The sequence below is a fragment of the Aspergillus mulundensis genome (assembly GCF_003369625.1).
Source record: "Aspergillus mulundensis strain DSM 5745 chromosome Unknown scaffold_3, whole genome shotgun sequence".
In the NCBI taxonomy this organism is placed as follows: domain Eukaryota; kingdom Fungi; phylum Ascomycota; class Eurotiomycetes; order Eurotiales; family Aspergillaceae; genus Aspergillus; species Aspergillus mulundensis.
In genome coordinates this window covers 1,038,931-1,058,491 of record NW_020797891.1, presented here as the reverse complement: position 1 = coordinate 1,058,491, position 19,561 = coordinate 1,038,931, and the positions used below count along the sequence as shown (strand labels likewise).

Here is a 19,561-nt window from a genome sequence, read left to right as displayed (position 1 = left end):
GACACTATCTCGTTCATGTTCTATGGAAAACCTTAACATGTTCGCTCCAGAGAGTACGCCAGCCCTGCTCGCCCTATCCGTCGTGCTCGCCGTGGTTATAGCCAGCTATGTGATCCAGCTGAACCGCTCGCGCACCCACAGGGCATTCTGGGCCTCACAACCATGGGCTGGAGTCCGCAACGAATGGTTCAGTGGCGCCCGAAGCAAGCTGCGGATCATCACCAGCGTCCGCGAGATGGTTGAGGACGGATTCCACCGGTTCTCCCAGGCCAAAACCGCCTTTGCGCTGCCCAACATCGGAGAACCCTCCTGGCTGGTGCTGCCGCCCGCGTCACTGCGCGAATACCTCTCCAAGCCAGATGCGGATCTCGACCATAACGTCATCCACGAGGACCAACTCCAAGTCTACTATACCCAAGGCGTTCTTGGCCACCATGCAGCGACAATCCCGCTGCAGTTCGATGTCGTGCGCCGTCAGCTGACGAGGCAGTTGCCGCTCGTTGCGGCCGCCCTGCACGATGAGCTGCACCGATCCTTTGAGGACTACTGGGGCACCGACACAGCCGCGGCGAAGGAGATCGGTCTGCTCGCGACATGTTTCAAGATCGTCACCCGCACCGCCAACCGCGTCTTTGCCGGGGCGGACATCTGCCGGGACGAGGCCTTCCTCGAGCATCTGCGTAGGTACTCTGACGCGGTGAGCAGGGCGGGCATCATCATCCGTCTGTTGCCGCGATGGCTGCGGCCAGTGGTGGCACCAGTCGTGACAGTCTGGTATCGCCGCGACCTGGCCATTTGCAGGGAGATCTGCGTCCCTGTCATCCACCGCCGGGTCCAGGAAACAATCGAGAAGCGCAAGGACGGCTGCACTTGGGAAGCACCAGTCAGTACCCCGAGCCTGATAATGATACACACTCATATAGGTTGTTATTCTAGGTCGACGTCCTGCAATGGCTCATTGAAGCTGCCCTGCAACGCAACGACGCCGCCGAGTTAGACCCGCTCCTCCTCACGCAGCGCCTCCTCATGCTCAACTTCGTCTCGATCGAAACAACCGCAATGGCCATAGCCCACGCCCTCGCCGACCTCTACAGCTCGCCAAACGCCGAGTCCTTCGTCGCGGGTCTCGAGGAAGAATGCGACCGAGTGCTGCCGCAGGAGCCGGGGGTGTGTTGGACAAAAGCCCAGCTAGACCAGCTCGTGCGCATCGACTCCACGATCCGCGAGTCCATGCGCATCTCCGATTTCTCGCACATCCAGCTGCCCCGCGTGGTATCGAATCCGCACGGGATCGATTTCGAGAGCACGGCCGATCCGCTGCACGTCCCTGCGGGAATCCGCCTGTGTGTGCCCGCGCATTCCATCCACCGCGATCCTACTTCCCACCCAGACCCGTTGACTTTTAACGCATTCCGATTTGTTATCGAGCCCGGCGACGGCCGTACGGGAGATGCCGCGGAGCCGGAGCCCCCGGCCGCGCGGAAACAGCCCTCCCTGGCGACGACGACCGACTCGTTTCTGGTATTCGGGCATGGGCGGCCGCCGGCACGCGTGCCCGGGGCGGTTCTTTGCGGCGCATTTGATGAAACTCATGTTGGCGTATGTTGTGCGGCACTACGATGTCGAACGACTGACGGAGCCGGTGGATAAGCTGGTGCAGGTGGGCACGGCTAAGCCGGATGCGAATCTCAGGCTGACCGTGCGGCGACGAGATAAGTGAGGAGGCTAACCGTAGTAGATGTAGTGGACATCAAACACTTTAGTTGATAGGGCTAGAGCTAGTTCTGCTAGACCTATCCAAGCCCAGGTGGATGGATGCTACTCCCAAGGTCGAGGACATGCTAATACGACTCTTGTCGAGAAACACGCCGATCCCCTCACACCATGCAGGCCATGCATTAGGCACCTACGCAGTGACGTTGCCTATAGCTAGACGCAATATAACCCAAGCCTCAGCTGCTTTAATTAGACGCGGCCCCCTCCAGCCACCGCATCTCGATTCCTTCCGTGCCGTCGATATTAATTTCCCCCGTCCACCTCCACTTCCACTTGGCACCTTGACTCTTCCATCGCTCCCCTCCTAGGCTACCCCTCCGAGCCTCTGGCACAATGAATCAATCGTCGAAATACTCCCTCTACGTCTTCGTCGTCCTGGTCGCTTGCGTCGCGGCCCTGTTCATCGGCATCGGCATCTACCAGATGTTTAATCCCCTCGATCGCGACAACGCGGCGTACCGCGACGTGCCCCGTGAGCAGAGGGCCTATATGCGCAGAGTCCGGCAGCAGAATTTCAATCAGATGGCTCAGGCTGCGCGACGGCCCGATATGATGATTCCGGTTTCTTGAATGGGGCTTAGGTGGGTTTGGATGCACTTGGCCGCTCTGGACTACGACTGACTATCCCAGGATCAATGCGGAAGTTATGGTGTCTGGCCTTTTGTGGACGTGATGTGCTTTATGAATATACGGTGTTATCTAGGGTAGTTCTGTTATGGTCGTTTTATTACTATAAATTATTCAATCTGTAGTCGCCTTCCTGGCATGGTTATATATCTTTAGCGATTGTTGTAGCCTTTTGACAGTCCTCGCAGGCCTCCGAGCCAGTTGATATATATATATATATATATAGTCAACGTTCGGAATCCCTTTCCCAAGCTGCCTTTTTGGTCGTATGATACACATTCCATGCCAGGACAGCGTAGTGAGATGGGTAAAGACACTGCCATCCTCAGCCATCTTCAGCCGTCGATACTGGGGCTGAATGCCATTCATTGTATTTGCCGGCGTATATAACTATGTATATAGCTTCCAATGTTTCCCAGCTGGAGACTATTCCCTCTCAATCACATTCCGACTCTGAAAAACAATGGCCATCACCACCCTTGATTTTAACCAATTCCGCAGCACCAGCGCAGAGGAGCGCTTGAAATTCTGTGCGGACCTCTGCGAGACCCTCTCGGTCTATGGCTTTGCAAAGGTCCGCAACACTACACTATCGAACGGACTGATAGACGAGATCTTCAAATACGTGAGGCCCAAGTCACACCAACTTCGCAACGAATGACTGACAAGGCCAGGCCCGGTCCTTCTTCGCCCTGCCAGACACCATCAAAGCCAAAGCCAAGCACCCGGAGGCCCCGAATCCCCATCGCGGCTGGAGCGCCATCGGCCAAGAGCGCGTGTGGAAGATCTCCGGCTTCGAGCAGGACCAGCAGCGCACCGACAGCTACAATGAGTTCCGAGTATGTCCCATGCCTAGTCTCCAGTATGAACCAGACGCTGGTATCTAACCAGCTCACAGGAATCCTTCGACCAAGGCGCCGCAGACGACGCGCTCTTCCCAAACAGATGGGTCGACGAAGCCGACCTCCCCGGCTTCCGGACCTTCATGGAATCCTTCTACAAGTCCTGCGACGACCTACACGCGCACCTCCTACGCGCCATCTCCACGGGCCTCAACCTCCCCGCCACCCTCCTGCCCGCCAAACACCGCCACAACACCAGCGAGCTGCGCCTGGTGCACTACCCGCCAATTCCCTGCAGCGCGCTGCGCACCAACATGCGGATCGGCGAGCACTCGGACTTCGGCACGCTGACGCTGCTCCTGCAGGACTCGGTGGGCGGGCTGCAGGTCGAGGACCAGCGGAACCGAGGCAGCTTTATCCCCGTTGAGCCGGAGGACGGGTACGAGGTGGTGATTAACATCGGGGACTGTCTGCAGCGGTGGACGAACCGGCGGCTGTGCTCGGCGAATCATCGGGTGATGTTGCCCGTGGGGAAGGATGTTGAGACGGATGAGGTGCTGGAGGAGCGGTTCTCTGTGGCGTATTTTGGCAAGCCCGATCGGGAGGTCCTGGTTGATTCGCTGCCTGAGTGTGTGGGGGAGGACGAGGAGGTGCGCTATGCTGATGGTTTGACGGCGCTGGAGTATAATCAGATTAAGTTGACGAGGACCTATGGGTAGGGTTTGGTATTGAGTTGCATTGGTATCAATTCGTGTACATTCTATTCATATTTCATGCAATCGTTCCAATGGGTACCATAGTTTACCTACACTTTAACCACCTCAATGGGCTCTGGGCGGGACTCTACGCTGCTGTTGGGAATCGGCGTAGGCTGGTGATACCGCTGGAATGGTCAGTAGGAAAAGGAGTTAGCATCGGATCGTGACGTACGTTAATCACCGACATCAAAGCCCTGTCAATGGCCGAGTCCTGGCTGAACCCGATCCCGATCCCCCATGCTTCCTCTGCAGTCTCCGTGACTGCGCATTGCACAAACACCACCGTCAGACTTGCATCAGGCACCCCGAGCGGGTGAGCTACAACCCTGGTGCACCGCAACAGAAAATCCAAGCCCCTCGTCAATATCCCCGCCGCCCTCGCAGCCTGGTCGGTGATATCTTCCAGCTCCAGAGCACAACCAGGATAATGAGCCGCAGCAACGTACCCTTGCTCCCGCAACACGCGGCCACTGGGCGAGTCTCGCAAATCATACGTATCCGCAAAGAGAGCACATATCTCCTCCGCAGCCAACCCCCTCTCCTGCGCCACAGACTGCTCCTTGACAAGCCGGCTAAAGCTCGCCGCCAGCGGCGTCGGCAGGCTCAACGCGAGCCCGTTCTGAATCAGCCAGGCCACGCCCCCCTTCCCACTCTGGCTATTCACGCCAATGACACTATCAAACGAGACGCCCAAATCCGCCGGGTCAAGCGGGAGGTACGGGACCTTCCACGGGATGCCGGAGCCACCCGCCGCCCGCCTCCGCAGCCCCTTGCGAATCGCATCCTGATGCGCGCCAGAGAACGCGCGGAAGTAGAAGTCCCCGGAGTACGGGGTCCGCGGATGCACAGGCAGCCGCGTGATGTCCTCATACACGCGGCGGATACCGGGGAGGTTGGAGAAGTCCAGCCCGGTCTCGATCCCCTGCGTGTAGACGTTGATCGCGGCCGTGACGAGGTCCAGGTTGCCTGCGCGCTCGCCGTTCCCGAAGAGGCAGCCCTCGACGCGGTCCCCGCCCGCCAGACAGGCCAGTTCCGCGGCCGCTGCGGCGCCGCCGCGATCGTTGTGCGTGTGGATGGAGATGCATACCGTTTCGCGGGCTGCGAGGTGGCGCGAGAAATACTCCACCTGGTCGGCGAAGACGTTTACCGTTGCGGCCTCGACGCTCGACGCCAGCCCTAGGATGACGGGGGCTTCGCGTGACGGCTGCCAGGCGGCTTGGATGACGGCTGCCAGACGGAGTGCAGCGTGCGGACGGGCATTCGCGAAGTCCTCCATGCCGAAGCCGAGGGTCCATTCTGTTTGGCTAGCTTCTGGATCGTCTTTGGTGATGGCGCGGGCGTACTCGATGCACTTGCGCACGTGCTCTAGGGCCTCGGTTTCGGACCGCTGCAGGATCGTCTCGCGGTAGTTGTCGCTGGTTGCGAGGTATGTGAACAATATTGCTTTCTTGGCTCCCTTTAGGCTCTCGACTGCTCGGAGGAGCGTCTCCTTGCGACACGGCGTCATGACCTCCAGGCTCACATCGTCGGGAACCGCGCCGGGGGTTTCGACGAGCGCGCGCGTGAAGGCGTACTCGGTGTCTGAGGCGCAGGGGAATGAGACCTCGATCTGTTTGAATCCGATGTCCACCAGCAGGCGGAACATCTGCCATTTCTGTGCCGTCGTCTGTCGGGGTTAGTCTTCATCTGTGGCCTTCTGGCGTAACGGCCACCCAGGAGTGCATACCATGGGATTTGGGAGAGCCTGATTTCCATCTCGCAGGTCCGTAGATAGCCATATTGGTGAGCTTGTCAACTTCTTGGACGGCCATTGTCTGTCAGGCAACTGGATCTCCGGGGGAGCCCGTCCGCCGTATTTGCCCTGCAGGGTCTGTCCGCCGGCGCAGATGGTCGGCATTGCGATGGTCTCAATTGCTTTCCATTCTTCTCTATACTTTGATCACCATCAGTGCCTTATAAGGTGTATACTTCCTTTCGCCAGCTTAGTCACGGGGGTCTTCGTGGCGTAGCCTACAGCAGCAGATGGAGTCTGACTCAGCGTACCAACTGCACTAATCAGTGAACTAAAGTCTAGCATTCACTCCACCTGCAGGTGGCTGGCCTCATTCTAAATATTCAGCTCAGTCTTGCGAGTCCAACTGCTTTGGCCACAGCACTTCCTGCGTCCATCCCCACTGGTCCGGGACCAATCCCTGCTGAACCCCAGAGAGGGCCTTGTACAGCTGCGCAAAGACACTCGTCGGGTCAGCGTAGTCAGTCGAGTAATGAATGACTTCCCCAGTGGACCGTCTCTCCACGGACTGCACGGGCACCAGCATCGCCGCCGTGCCTGCCGCATACACCTCCACGAACTCGCTCACCTCCGTGAAGGCAATCTGCATCCTCGTATCAGGACGACCCAAGAACCATGGATAGAAAAAACTCACAGGACGCTTCTCAACCGCCCACCCAAGCCCCCTCGCAATCTCACAGACGCTGTCAATCGTCACACTCGCCACAATCTGCTGGCTGTCCGATACCACGAGCGTCACCTGCCCACCATCCCCATCCCCAGTCCCCCTTCGAACCCCAACAAACCCACTCGTCGAGAACTCATCCACCACACTATGGCTCAGACTATCCAGATGCAGCGTAAGCCCATACCCTTCCTGTCTCGCCGCATCAATCCTCCCCAAAACAGGCCCGTAGTTGCCTCCAACCTTGACATCCCCAGTCCCGAGCGGCGCCGCCCGATCAAAGTCCTCCACCACCAACGCCTTGACCCCACTAACACTCGTCTCTTTGTCCCCCCCCTCATGTACCGGTAAAGGCCTATGCAACCCGGCAACGGGCAAAACATACACACAAAACAGAAACTCGCCCGCCAGCTTCAGACCCACCGTCGCGGAACTCGCAAACGCCAAGGGACGGATATACAGCGCCGCGCCCGAGCCCAGCGGGGGCACAAACTCGCTGTTCATGGCGACGGCCGCATGCACCGCCTCTAAGAATATGTGCGAGGGGACCGGCGGGATCGAGACGGCGCGTGCGGAGCGCGCGAACCGGGCCGCGTTTTGGTCGGGGCGGAAGAGCGTGATGCGGCCTGAGCGGGTGCGGAAGGCCTTGAGGCCTTCGAAGATCTGCTGCCCGTAGTTTAGGGCGGGCGTGAGGCCGTGGATGCGGATGTGCGGGTCTGCGACGAAGGTCGGTGGGCTCCAGGTGTTTGTGGACGGGGTGAAGCGGGATTCGATGTGGCCGTTTACTGCGTGGAAAGAGAGGGTTAGAATGGGTGGGATTTGGGGACTGTGTGAGAAGAGGTTGGGTTGGAGGTATAGGGTACCTTCCACTGGCTCGAAGCCTAGGTTGTTCCAATCTGATGGGGAATGTAGTTAGTCGTAGTCGTCGTAGGCAGAATTGTAGATGCTCACCAAGTCCAGCTACTGGAGGACGGGGGTATTCTGTTGCGCCCATGGTGTGTTAGGGTAGTCTCTTTTGATATGCTCGAGGGATTGGAGTTGGGGATGACAATTACTGGGGAGACTGGCAGAGGTATATATAGTCTCTCCCTGACCCATGCGAAGGTCATCAGCAATCTCCATCATTCATCATGGCTAAGACCTTCGACATTGTCGTATTCCCAGGAGACTACGGTGGCCCCGAGGTTTGTGGAGACATTACTCGTCTATATGAACAAGAGAGGCTGACGATTCTCACACGGCAAGGTGATGGCCGAGGGCCTCAAAGTACGGCGCTCAATCGATTGCTACAATTCGTGGATAGCTTTGACCCAGCATAGGTTCTAGAGGAGATCCAACGTCAATACAAACATGAAGTCACCTTCAACCTAAAGCATCACCTGCTCGGCGGGGTACGTGGCCTCGACTACACGGACTAATCATGAAAAGTAACCTCTGACGCCTATACAGGCCTCATTCGATGCCCACGGCACCCCAATCACAGACGAAGCTCTCACGGACGCAAAAGCAGCATCCGCGGTTCTCCTAGGCGCCGTAGGAGGTCCGGTATGGCCCTCCTCAACGACCTTCCTCTACTCCCTACTCTAACCGATACCAACCCAGGCATGGGCCAACGCCCCCATCCCCGTTGAATCGGGCCTAGGCCGTCTGCGCAAAGCCCTCGACGCATTCGGCAACCTGCGCCCCGTGAGATTCATCCACCCCATCCTCCTCGAGACATCAGCACTGAAAGAGCACGTCTGCCGCGACGCCAACCTCCTCATCATCCGCGAACTCACCGGCGGCATCTACTACGGCGCTCGGACAGAGCACGACGGAACCCTTAACGCCGCCTCGGACCTCGACCACTACACGCGCGCGCAGATCCAGCGCGTCGCCCGCTTAGCGGGGACGTTGGCGATGCGCACGCAGCCTCCAACGCCAATCACCAGTCTCGACAAGGCGAATCTGCTGGCGGCGTGCGGACGGCTTTGGCGGGGTGTCGTGGAGGAGACGATCCGGGGGGAGTTTCCGGAGGTGCAGCTGAGCCATATGCTTATTGATAGCGCGGCGATGACGCTGGGGGTTCGGCCGACGAGGCTGAACGGGATCGTGCTGACGAGCAACATGTTTGGCGATATCATTAGCGACCAGGCGAGTGCGATTCCGGGCAGTCTGGGGCTGCTTCCGAGTGCTAGTCTGTGTGCGATTCCGAGAGGGGAGGCGGGGTGCGTGCGTGGGATCTATGAGCCTGTTCACGGTATGTCTTTACCCTACCATAGGTACCCTTGCAGGTGGTAGGGAGGGGGGCGCTGACGGTGATCGTTTAGGCTCTGCGCCGGATATTTCGGGGCAAGGAATCATCAACCCGACTGGGATGATTCTTTCGGTGGCGATGATGCTGAGGTACTCGTTGGATATGCCCGCAGCTGCTGCAGCAGTTGAGACGGCAGTCAGTAAAGTCATTGAACGCGGTGGAAGGACGAGGGATGTCGGGGGGATGACCTCCACTGCGGAATTTGGGGACCGGGTGGTGGCCTATCTGAGAGAACATGAAGATAGATAGACATGCATGGTTAGCGCAGTTTAGTAGCCCCATTTCTTTGTCAATATAGCTTAGAAAGTAAGCAGCGATCCAAGCCTCCTCGTCGAATGGAATAAATAGCGTCACCACCCAGCCTCCAGCTCCGGCCCATGAGATCTACTTTATTAGCAAGCATGTCTGAGGCGTCAATCTCGCTATGTTTCTTGGGGTCTCTCTCCGACGAAGTGGTCGATTTTGTGCGCGGCGTCGTCCGGATCCTCGCAGACGCACGCGGGATTGTGGTGGAAGAGCGTTCAGGAGAATCATCGCAGTCAAACCCTCCTACGTTGACTTTAGCAGCCCTCGATGATACTGAGCATAGCAGCTCGTCAATCCACAGCCTCTACGCCTTCCTCACCAACCTCTGCGCCGCCCTCGAAGCCATCGGACGACACGCTGAAAAGTCCAGCCTACAGCATGTCTTGGACCTCTGCATAACGCCAACCGACCGGGGCGGTTTGGCGATCATCAGCAATGACTCTTCAGGCTGGCCAAGCGAGCCGACGCAACTCCAGTCAGTGCAATCTCTCATTGAAGCCTGGCTCGAGGCCCTCAATGCCACCGAGTCCGCTGCGCAGCTGCCCGCGCCTCTACCAGCCAAAACCCCAAACACATGGCCCATGACGCTGGCGGAGAAGATCCTCGTGCAGCATGCGTTTTCGCTGCCGTCGCCTCAGGGGGTACGGGTTGGAGAGCTCATGCGTCTCTCGGTGGATTGGGTCATTGCTAGCGAGCTGTCCTGGGTGGTAAGTGGTCCGCTTCCCTGAACGGAACATGGGAATTGAGACTAAGATATTGCTTAGGGCATGAAACACAGCATGACAAGCATCGGCGAGAAACCCACCGTCTGGCGCAACGATCGGTTCTGGCTCGCTGGCGACCACACGGTCGACCCGCGCGTGTATCATCAGCCCCGTGTCCAGGAGCTCATGGGCGGCATGGAAGAGGCGAGGAAGACGTTCAAAATGACCGAGAACCAAGGCTCCAACGTGCGTAGCCGTCCGGCACCTGCAGTACCCTCACTTTCTGATCAAGCTCCCAGTATACCATCCTGCACACTGAATTCGTCCGCGAGCGCGCAGAGCCAGGCATGCTGGTGATCGGCTCCGACTCACATACCTGTTCCGGCGGTGCCGTCAGCTCGCTGGCTATCGGACTAGGCGCAGCAGATGTCATGGCCGCCCTAGCGACAGGCGAGACGTGGATCAAGAGCCCTGAGTCGATCCGCGTGCATTTCTCGGGGGAGCCGGCGTGGTATATCCGCGGCAAGGACATCATCCTGTACATCCTGAAGAAGCTTCGGCGGAACACGCATGCAGCTGATCGGATCGTGGAGTTTGGCGGGCCCGGTGCGAAGCATTTATCTTGTGATGCCCGGTTTGCGATCTGCAATATGTGCACGGTCTGCACTTGCACCTGGCTCAGTTTACACATTCCACTGACAACGATATAGGAACTCGGCGCAATCACCGGCATCTTCGTGCCAGATGAAGTCACGCATCAGTTCGTGTCGAGCCGCCGACACAGTCGGTACCGATCCAACTCGGTGTACTTCCAGCCAGACCCCGACGCATCGTATGCAGCAACCTTCCACATTGACCTTTCCGAGGTCGAGTCCTTCGTCGCGCTATATCCCTCGCCAGACAATGTGGTCCCCGTAACTGAGAAACTGGATATGCCGCTGGACGGTTGTTTCATCGGGGCCTGTACAACGACGGAGGAAGACCTTGTGCTCGCCGCGTTGGTGCTCGAAGTAGGGCTGCAGCGGGGGTTAGAGCTAGCCATCGGGAAGCGAATGGTTGTCCCCGGGAGTCTGCCGATCGTCAGTAGCCTGCGGGCGCTGGGTCTGTTGGATTTCTTCGAGCGCGCCGGGTTCGAGCAGCCTGCTGTGAGCTGCAGTCTGTGCCTGGGTATGGGTGCGGACCGAGCGGGCCATGGCGAGAACTGGCTGTCGTCTCAGAATCGGAATTTCAAGAACCGCATGGGCCATGGTTAGTATCATATCCTTGTCTGCTTTTCTGCTTGTCTTTCACCAGGTTTCGACTGACAACTCCTTGTTTAGGATCCGTTGGCCACATCTGCTCTGCAGCCGTTGTGGCCGCCTCTTCCTTCAGTATGAGAGTCACAGACCCGCGACCTCTGCTGAGCCAGATCCGGCCGGAGAGGTATCAAAGACTGCTAGACAAATGCCGTGACTGGAGGGCAGCCGAACCCGCCGCTGGCAAACGCCCAGCCAAGATTGCCCTTGCCAACCAGCGCACAAAGCCCGCCCCAATGCCAGCATACGTCGAGCCCTACCGGTCTTTCGAGCCGCGGGTTGCTCCCTCTCTAGACCAGCCACAGTCCACAGAACTTGAAAAGCCTCGTGATTCGGAGGCCGGGATAATCAGGAGCAAGGTCTACGCCCTGGACGACTTCGTAGACACCGATGCGGTGCGTCAGGTCCTCCTCAGTACGGTACTAACAAACGATCTAATATCAACAACAGATCATCCCCGCCGCCTTCATCCTCGAAAGCCCCACCGACGCCCTCCTAGGCAGCCACTGCCTCGAATTCACAAACCCCGACTTCCGCGACCAGGTCCGCGCGGGACTCGAGGTGGTCGTCGCCGGTAAAGCGTTTGGCTGCGGCTCGTCGCGCGAGGAAGCACCGCGGGCGCTGAAAGGTACGGTACCACCTATCCCCGTCCATTCCCATACCTATAGCCCCCTGCTTCGAAAAACTAACATGTATGGTGAACACCAGGCCTCGGCGTGAAATGCGTCATCGCAAAGTCCTTCTCCTTCATCTACGGCCGGAACCAACCCACCATCGGTCTTCTGGGGATCATCATCACCGACGAGCGGTTCTATGACCTTGCGCGCACAGGTGCAGCAATTGAAATCGATACGTCTGCGCGGACGGTCACTGTTGCGGGGCAGAGGTTTGAGTTTGTTATGGATGATATGGAGTTGGCGCTTATTCGGCGGAATGGGCTTGCGGCGGCGTATAAGTCGTTTGGAAAGGGGGTTTTTAGGTCGCTGTGTGCGGATGTGCCGGGGAAGGCGGGGTACGAAGTTGATGAAGTTGGGTTGGGGGGAGGGGTGGCGAAGGGGAGGGAGGAGGGGCTTGCCTGGTGATTGGGTTGATGCTCTTTGTATAAGCATGAATAGCATATTAATTTTGACTCAATCTCTCCAGAAGCAAATAGCAGTGTTATTAACCTTGGAAGGTGTCTCGGGTTTGCGTTGCATCCATAATGTGCATGTATCGGTAGCATTCTCAGCATGGATCTCCGGTACATGGGTAGCTGTTAGGGCTACGAAAGAAATAGGTATGGAGATTGGAGACACAAAATCCAGAGCTTGGTCATCCCCGACTTAGGAGAAACCCGCTCTATAACCCTCTTCCGAGATGTTAATCAAATATGGATTACCAACCCTTGTTAGGAGCGGAATAGAGTCTGCAGATTGTATAAATGATGGTTCGTAGGCCGAGGCCCGCATAAAAAGGGTACCTAGGTGTAGTAGATACATGCAGATACCCCTTTTACGGCAGGATGCCAGTATTTCCAAAAGCCATCCGTGAACCGTAGCAAGGCTAGACAAGACAGTATACTAGGTTAGACACAGGGCAGAAAAATTCTATTCCTATGATAGGTACCCTTATCATCATAATCCCACAACCGCCCTAACCTGTTGGCCCGCAAAGGCTCTCCGTGTCTCGTCAGGACGTACGAGATCCTCCGCCCTCCTGTTCTTACTCCACGTCCAGCAAACCAACACCCACGGGCGATTGGCCTGGGCCGCCTGGCTACCACAGCGAACCAGCCTGCCGGGACGTCCGGCTGGCGGATGGCGGAGCGGGCCGCGGCACCTGCAGCCGCAAGGTTACACATCGAGGGCCCAATCCAATCAGGGCACGGTGATCTGGATTACGGAGTATATCATAAACCATACACGGTGCTCACCCCGAGCAGCCACGCCGAGGACTTGGTTTACGAAGCAAACGAGTCACGCGACGCTCGCGAATCGAGCTGGAGACGGGAGGGATTGCCCTGGGGCATTATGGTGGAGCGAATCCATACTTATTTCATGCACGTTTGGAGGAGAAACCTGGGCTCCGGGTCGGGCTTCCTGTCTGGTAGTTACAGGCATAGCACGAGGAAATATCTGTATACGTGGACGGATCTCAAGGTATATACCCTAGTCCGGGTTTATAACGAGCTTAACTAGGTACTCGACAACATCTACATAGCACGGGTCTGTGTTCTCATGAGACTCGGGACATAGCATGTTTCCTTAGTATTTTCTCAAACCATGTAGTGACAACTCCACTCAACGATACAGAATCCCAGATCCGTACCATTCCAATCCCTCAATCCCACGAGAGCCCGCTCAAGGAAGAGATGGAAGGGGTTGCTACTGCCAATCGTTTAAACGCAGCTATCACTACCCGCAACAAACGTCCCATCCGAATTCTCACACCCGCACTCGCCCGTGTTGGGGTCCTTGATACAGTCCGTACCGTACCCGCTGCTCTCGCCCTCATCGCCCCAGTAAAACACCCAGTAGTCGTCGTCGGCCTCCAGCTCGCTAGATGTCGGCGCGGTGCACGTGTACGCGCTGCACGTGCCGTAGGGGTATCCGTTGTTACCGTCGTACTGGTGGTCGACCTCGAAGACGGCGAAGGTCTGGGTCTCGGAGGTGCGGGTGTTGTGGGAGCACTCGGCGGCTTGGATTGCTTTGGAGACTTTGGCGGCTTCGGGGAGAAGAATGTTAGCATGGATGGCCCAGGGATTGGGGGGAGGTGGACGAACCCTCGCAGTTCAGGCTGGTGGGCTTGTAGCCCTTTGTGTTGGAGGAGGCCGGGTCGAGGGTTGCGGTGACGAGGGCGGGGGCTAGGGCCGCGAGGGCAGCGAGGGAGATGAGCTGCATTTTGCGAGAAGCGTAGATGGTCTGGATGTGATGGGTTTAGTTGAGGTGTTGTTAAGCTCAGTTTAGGGCGGCAGATCCCAGGCTTATATAGCTGTCTCGATCTCCGCTAATCTCAGGGGCCGCCCACTTGAGACTCGGTCTCGACCAGGGGCGACGGAATCTAGACGGCTCTTCACTCTGTCCGAAACAGAGTGGACACATGTCATGTTGTCTCTGTGGCCAGGGAGTGTGATGTCAGGAGCTTCAGCGGGCCAGTCCCACTTGGCCGGTTGCGCGGCGTACGCAGTCGGCTCGTTTCACGTTCGAGCTTGAAACAACCTCACGAATTCGACGTCTCCAAAATATCCTTTGCACATGGCAAGACCCCGAATAGGGGTATTCCAGAATTTGGTGATGCAGCTGAGAGGGCCATTGGGGTAAGGGCAATGGTAGTTAAGTAGCTGTCAGTTCATCAATCTCAGCCTCGTGGCCTCCAGCAGCGATATAGCTTGTGTGCTATGCATGGTAAGTGACCGATAATGGCTGAGGTTATGCATACTGAGACTGGTACCTTCTGCCATGCCAGTAAGAAGGCAATAGACTATGGTACCATATCCACGCAGTCACGTCTGGAGGAAGATACAGGAGGCATATCAGCCCTCACCCCGTCGCAGTCGATAACCTCCGGTTGCAGTGTCCAGACTACGAGTTCGATCGTGATCCGGACACCTTGTACATGGATCCATCGATGAACGATGCCCGGCAGGACAAATTCCCTGATGACTATCGGACGCACCCGTTACTGTTCTAGATGAACTCTCCACCGCCGCAGCTCAGGCCGCAGGACACATGCCGAAACTCAAGCAGATGGATCTCATCGGGAAGTGCAGCTTGGGATCAACGGTGTCCTGAAGCAAGGGATTTGAGTGCCAGCCATATGCGATTTTCCCTATGACCGTGCCCGCAGTACCGTGAGTTGGGTGGGAACGACGAGCTTCCTCTTCGGATGAGACGAGGAAAGCCTAGGCAAGGACCCTTGAGATCCATGGGCCTAGACGTAAAAGCTTGAGTATTGAGGTGAGCCCGCTTGTTTTCCAATGTTGGGAATTATACTTTCCTCTGGCTGAACACATTTATACAGAATCAAGTTGAGGACGAGTCAAGACTCCCAGTGACCTCGGCAGATCCTTAAGTCAATCACTCTTCAACCCTGCTCGGCCGGATAAGACAGCCTCATACTCGGCCAGGGCTTCGCATGCTTATCAAGGTGCCATATCAGAAGTTTCAAGTTCATCATTAAACTGCGCGTGCAGTAGGACCCCAATGTCAAGCCTCAAGTCAGACGTTACGCGGCAAGGCAGCGAACACTGGACTTGGACAGTATTGGGTCAATATCCTCGCTTTCTTTGCAAGCCCTATCGGACTCTGAGTCCCCAACATAACTGAGTATGGTACATTGTTCGCTCCAGGATAGTTTCCAGCTCAGTCTGTAGAGCAGTGAGCAGAGACTGCTGCTCCGGCATGATTCTCAAGTAAATCAAATTAGGGTCACTGTGAGAGCCTTCCTTTCTCTTTCTGGTGTTTACCTTTCTTTTAACTGTGTCAATCTGATGCCTGACCCTCCAGGCCACAAAGCCCGAAGCAGCCTAGCGCCGTCCACAAGCCGTGCGCATTTTAAACAACCAGAACCACCCATCTCCAGTCCATCTTCACGCGTCCAAGTTCATCTTTTGCTATTCATCCTTGTTGCCTTGGCTCTTCATCTTTGCTGCGCCAATAACCCTAGTCAAGACGTTGGGGCAAGACCCGCGGTGCTCTCCTTGTCCCAGTCAAGCCCACACTTACGCGCACCAACGCGACCCGAGATCCATCCATCTCACCCAGCCAAGACACCACCTGCACCATCTTTACTTAGCGCAAGATGGCCAACATCAGCGCCCTAATCCCGGAATTGGACGCAGCCACGATCCACACCCTGCTCGCAACCGCCGCCTCAAAGCACAGCGACATTCACGCCCTCGTCACCGCCGCAATCAACTCCAAGCAGCGCGCCGAGTCCGCGCGCGTGCTGAACTTCGACCACTACTCGCGCTCCGTGTGGCGGGAGATAAACGTAACATACAGCCGACTCGGCGGGTCAAAGCAGTACGACAAGGCATTCGACGTCTACAACGAAGTCGTGGACACGATCGACACCATTGTGAAATCCTGCGGGCCGCTGGCGAACCCGAGAACGCGATTCAATGGGCTCTCGGTATTGCGCAAGATCGGGAAAACGATTTGCCTCTCTTCGAATGATGTTGTTGGGCATGAGGTGCAGAAGAATTTCCAGTGGAATGAGAGTTTGGAGAATGGCATGTGTGAGATTATTGGCGCGATGAGCGATGAGGAGCGCAGGGTTATCAGGGACGATGTGAGTAGTGAGGAGGCGCTGTGGCCGAAGCTTGTGGAGCTCGAGGGCCTTGCGCAGAGTTACTGTGTTTTTCCAGAGTTTTCGCGGGTGTTGGAGGTTTTGACGGAGGGGTTGTATGATGATGATGATGATCAAGGTGAGGAGTGGAGCGAGGAGGAGGATACTGATGAGGCGGAGGATGAGGAGATTGCGCATATTCCGGGGCAGTTCTCCTGGCCTGAGAAGCCACTTTGGTGATGGCGTTTGTTTGTTTGTGGAAGGAGGATTTGTATGTTGTTTATGGCTGTTTCATGTCATTTGATACCCGTGCCCGTGGTTTGTTTTCACGGCTCAAGGAGGGTGCATGAGTCTTTCTTTTACAACCCAGTGAAAAATGCGCCTGCTTGGGGCACCATTCCATATTCCCAATATTATCGTCCACCGTCCGTCTCAGTATCCGGTGGGCATCCCAAACCGAACTGAAGGCTTCCACTCCTCTCAAAACCTATGCAAAGCCGTCTCTCCTTCTCCAGTCCATGGGCCAACGCTCAGTATATGTACCTCTTAAGATACTCTAAGACGGCAGTTTGACCTCCAGCGGCAGCAGCATCCATCATATCCTTGATCTCTACGGGCCCACACAACTTCGTTGGGTTACGCCGGTCAGGCGGTATGATTCCCGTACTACTGTACCGGCGACAGACTTCCTCAACGAGCTCTATCCGCCCTAGGTTAGCGGCCATGGCCATTGGCGTCAGGCCGCGCTTGTTTTCCTTCCAGGCATTTTTGAAATGCACAAAGCAGTAGAGGAAAAGATCAGCATCTCCCGAGGCAGCTGCGCAGTGATGGATACTGTTGCCGTGCCGGTCTAGAGCTGAATCACTAAGGTCGTCGACATTATGCACCTTAAGGAGGGCGCGGACCTTTTCCAAGTTCCCTCTCCTCGCCGCGGTGAGGATCACAAGCTCGTACACACGCTTGGCGGCAGAGCCTATCCCAGCTTCAGGGTTCTAGTCCAACAGTGCTTGTAATAGTGAAATGTCGCCATCATGAGCTGTGGCCACTAGGGCCGTTGTGCTGTAAAACTTGCGTCTTTCCCTGTCTGATTGGAGTTTCAGAAAGGGCATCCACTCCGTATTGTCGCTTTGGTTGCGCAGACTGACAGAGGAGAGGGGGCGGGAAAGGAGAGCTTCAGTGACCCCGGAACACACCGTCCTCCAGGTATCCTCCCGTCCTTGTTGCGTGGGCGCCTTGTTCCCCTTCGCTGCGATGACCAGCTCGCTCGCCTCGCGGATTGCAGTAACGAGTAGGTGTTCATTTGCGGATCCTTTTCGAACCAGGAGGAGCAATTGCAATCTGGCCAATGGGACGCATTTGTCGGCCAACACTTGGAATTCATCGGAAAGAGGGAGGAGGCGGTTGATTGTGGCGCACAGCGATCCTAATACAGTCAGAATGGCAAGTTAGCTGGGATCCACGAAGCCGCTATATGGGACAGTTTGTAGCATACGGCAAACACTCCTCAGTTGCAGGAACCTGGAGCTCTCTTTTGAAGCTTCTGCAGTCGTCTGGCGGGCTTGGGCTTTGAGATCATCCAAGTAGAACTGCAGTACTTGGTTCTTTAGCTCCTGCGGCAATGCCTGGAAGGAAACCATGGTTGCTTGATTTGTGGGGAGGATATGGAAGGGAGAAGGGACGATGGTGGTGGATCGGTAAGGAAGGAACGACAGGAGGGACAAAAGGAAGGAACAAGAGAGAGAAGGAGAGCGGAAGAATGGCTGGAGATGTGTTGCTGCGTTGTGCTGCAATCTGGCTGAGAAAAGACCTCACCTGCAAACAAGGAATTCACATAACCCAGGTCCATCTGTCTGCATGGCGTCTTCACAAGGCCTGTGGAATAGACATCCATGGGATTGATCTGGCTTTGGAATGTTCCAGTTATATTTTATCTTTAGAGGCCTCAATCCCACCTTTCATAATTTGAGACTGGACAGCCTCTCGCCTACGCTTTGTAATTAAGATTAAGCACATAGGGAATACCAACACACTTTCTGTACATAGATCTCCAGCTGGAAATTGAAAATACAATAACAGCCCTTGACCCACAGTCCTTCAGACTGCGGTTGTTTTTTCAATACCGCTTACAGACCACACGGTGCACGGCTTCTGGGAATGTCTTCTTTCCATGACAGGATTCTCTTCCAGGACGAACCTTTGGTATATATGCTGAGTGCCATCCTCTACAACACGCCATCATAATCGCCGGCTCACCATGCCGCAGCAAAGTAGTCCGCACAAGCCGACGAGCAAAGCCTCACGTAAGGCAGGATATCTCACCGCGTGCTGAAACAAATATAATTTCCATTGGCGAGGATGAAGGCTAGTCCATGTTCTCGAAGACCCGTCTGCAGTTGTTCAAGTGCCTACTTTCCTTTGGCAAGTAGTCCGCCATTCCAGTATGGTCGGGAGCATACCAGTTCTTCGACTATGGGGCACTCTCTCCAAGTCCCTGCAGATGCTGTTCATTCTCGCCACCAGTATCTTCCGGCCTTCTCGGAGTCGACTGCATTTAACGTGCGGCAAATGTATCTTAGTTGCAGAAGCTCAAGCCTGACATTAAATATGTGGACTATGGGCGTTGTTCTGGATTTCGGAGATAGAACTCTATAATATTGTCCACGACCTGGGGTGCTAAGGCTCTGAAAATCCGCCATTGAATATTGATTGGTTGAGGAAAGGCTGCGTTGGCATGAGGGAAAGAGAAAGAGATAGTGGAGTGGTGATTGAGGGAAATTAAAGGAAGAATAGAAACGTTGTCTATGGCCCCAGAACAGCTTTCATACAAGCTTTAGCCATCTCATTTACTTGCCACTAAGCCACGTTCAATTCTTTATCTCACCAGCGCCAAAGCTTTTATTCTGGGCATACAGAAACAGTTGCCATTCTGTTACTTTCCCACTGACAAAGTGTAGGGAATCATCAGGCTTGAAGCACAGCATGCATGAACTGTCAATTTATACGCATCCGCTCTTCTTCATAATGAGGTCATTAAACAAAGAAAAGTGACTGCTGCCTCTCATGCCAAGGTACCATATTATTCATAACATGTTAAAGCTTCAATTAATTTCGACCCATCCTTCCATCAGTGCCAATCCATGCAGAGAAGAGAAAGAATCTCTCATTCTCTATCGTCACAGAACCCATTCTCAATCGAAAAGTCCACAGCTTCGGGGTATCTCTCCTTGCCCCAG

The 19,561-nt window shown here is 55.8% G+C and overlaps 9 protein-coding genes across 9 annotated transcripts; 5 read left to right on the top strand and 4 right to left on the bottom strand.

The window, feature by feature from the left end:
• Nucleotides 1-37: 37 nt before the first annotated feature.
• Nucleotides 38-1,650, top strand: DSM5745_04099 (cytochrome P450; the record flags this gene model as incomplete). The annotated part of the gene is made up of 2 exons (XM_026746115.1): nt 38-883; nt 937-1,650. 2 exons carry the CDS (start codon nt 38-40, stop codon nt 1,648-1,650), a joined length of 1,560 nt encoding a protein of 519 aa, XP_026605111.1.
• Nucleotides 1,651-2,866: 1,216 nt separating this feature from the next.
• On the top strand, nt 2,867-3,290 carry DSM5745_04098 (uncharacterized protein; the record flags this gene model as incomplete). The annotated part of the gene is made up of 2 exons (XM_026746114.1): nt 2,867-3,028; nt 3,078-3,290. The coding sequence occupies 2 exons, from the start codon at nt 2,867-2,869 to the stop codon at nt 3,288-3,290; spliced, it is 375 nt and encodes a 124-aa protein (XP_026605110.1).
• A 143-nt stretch (nt 3,291-3,433) lies between these two features.
• DSM5745_04097 (Isopropyl malate synthase) lies at nt 3,434-5,900 on the bottom strand (the record flags this gene model as incomplete). Its single annotated transcript, XM_026746113.1, has 3 exons — nt 3,434-3,922; nt 4,176-5,669; nt 5,730-5,900. 3 exons carry the CDS (start codon nt 5,898-5,900, stop codon nt 3,434-3,436), a joined length of 2,154 nt encoding a protein of 717 aa, XP_026605109.1.
• Nucleotides 5,901-6,123: 223 nt separating this feature from the next.
• DSM5745_04096 (Transaminase) lies at nt 6,124-7,453 on the bottom strand (the record flags this gene model as incomplete). The annotated part of the gene is made up of 3 exons (XM_026746112.1): nt 6,124-6,378; nt 6,430-7,355; nt 7,411-7,453. 3 exons carry the CDS (start codon nt 7,451-7,453, stop codon nt 6,124-6,126), a joined length of 1,224 nt encoding a protein of 407 aa, XP_026605108.1.
• Nucleotides 7,454-7,589: 136 nt separating this feature from the next.
• Nucleotides 7,590-9,004, top strand: DSM5745_04095 (3-isopropylmalate dehydrogenase; the record flags this gene model as incomplete). The annotated part of the gene is made up of 6 exons (XM_026746111.1): nt 7,590-7,643; nt 7,705-7,725; nt 7,779-7,850; nt 7,909-8,004; nt 8,062-8,698; nt 8,769-9,004. 6 exons carry the CDS (start codon nt 7,590-7,592, stop codon nt 9,002-9,004), a joined length of 1,116 nt encoding a protein of 371 aa, XP_026605107.1.
• Nucleotides 9,005-9,156: 152 nt separating this feature from the next.
• acoC (aconitase family protein) lies at nt 9,157-12,142 on the top strand (the record flags this gene model as incomplete). The annotated part of the gene is made up of 7 exons (XM_026746110.1): nt 9,157-9,768; nt 9,826-10,011; nt 10,065-10,424; nt 10,476-11,013; nt 11,085-11,455; nt 11,511-11,688; nt 11,769-12,142. 7 exons carry the CDS (start codon nt 9,157-9,159, stop codon nt 12,140-12,142), a joined length of 2,619 nt encoding a protein of 872 aa, XP_026605106.1.
• Nucleotides 12,143-13,437: 1,295 nt separating this feature from the next.
• On the bottom strand, nt 13,438-13,939 carry DSM5745_04093 (uncharacterized protein; the record flags this gene model as incomplete). Its single annotated transcript, XM_026746109.1, has 2 exons — nt 13,438-13,763; nt 13,822-13,939. The coding sequence occupies 2 exons, from the start codon at nt 13,937-13,939 to the stop codon at nt 13,438-13,440; spliced, it is 444 nt and encodes a 147-aa protein (XP_026605105.1).
• A 1,900-nt stretch (nt 13,940-15,839) lies between these two features.
• Nucleotides 15,840-16,568, top strand: DSM5745_04092 (uncharacterized protein; the record flags this gene model as incomplete). The annotated part of the gene is made up of 1 exon (XM_026746108.1): nt 15,840-16,568. The coding sequence occupies one exon, from the start codon at nt 15,840-15,842 to the stop codon at nt 16,566-16,568; it is 729 nt and encodes a 242-aa protein (XP_026605104.1).
• A 290-nt stretch (nt 16,569-16,858) lies between these two features.
• Nucleotides 16,859-17,965, bottom strand: DSM5745_04091 (uncharacterized protein; the record flags this gene model as incomplete). Its single annotated transcript, XM_026746107.1, has 3 exons — nt 16,859-17,320; nt 17,375-17,751; nt 17,821-17,965. The coding sequence occupies 3 exons, from the start codon at nt 17,963-17,965 to the stop codon at nt 16,859-16,861; spliced, it is 984 nt and encodes a 327-aa protein (XP_026605103.1).
• Between the last annotated feature and the right edge of the window lie 1,596 nt (nt 17,966-19,561).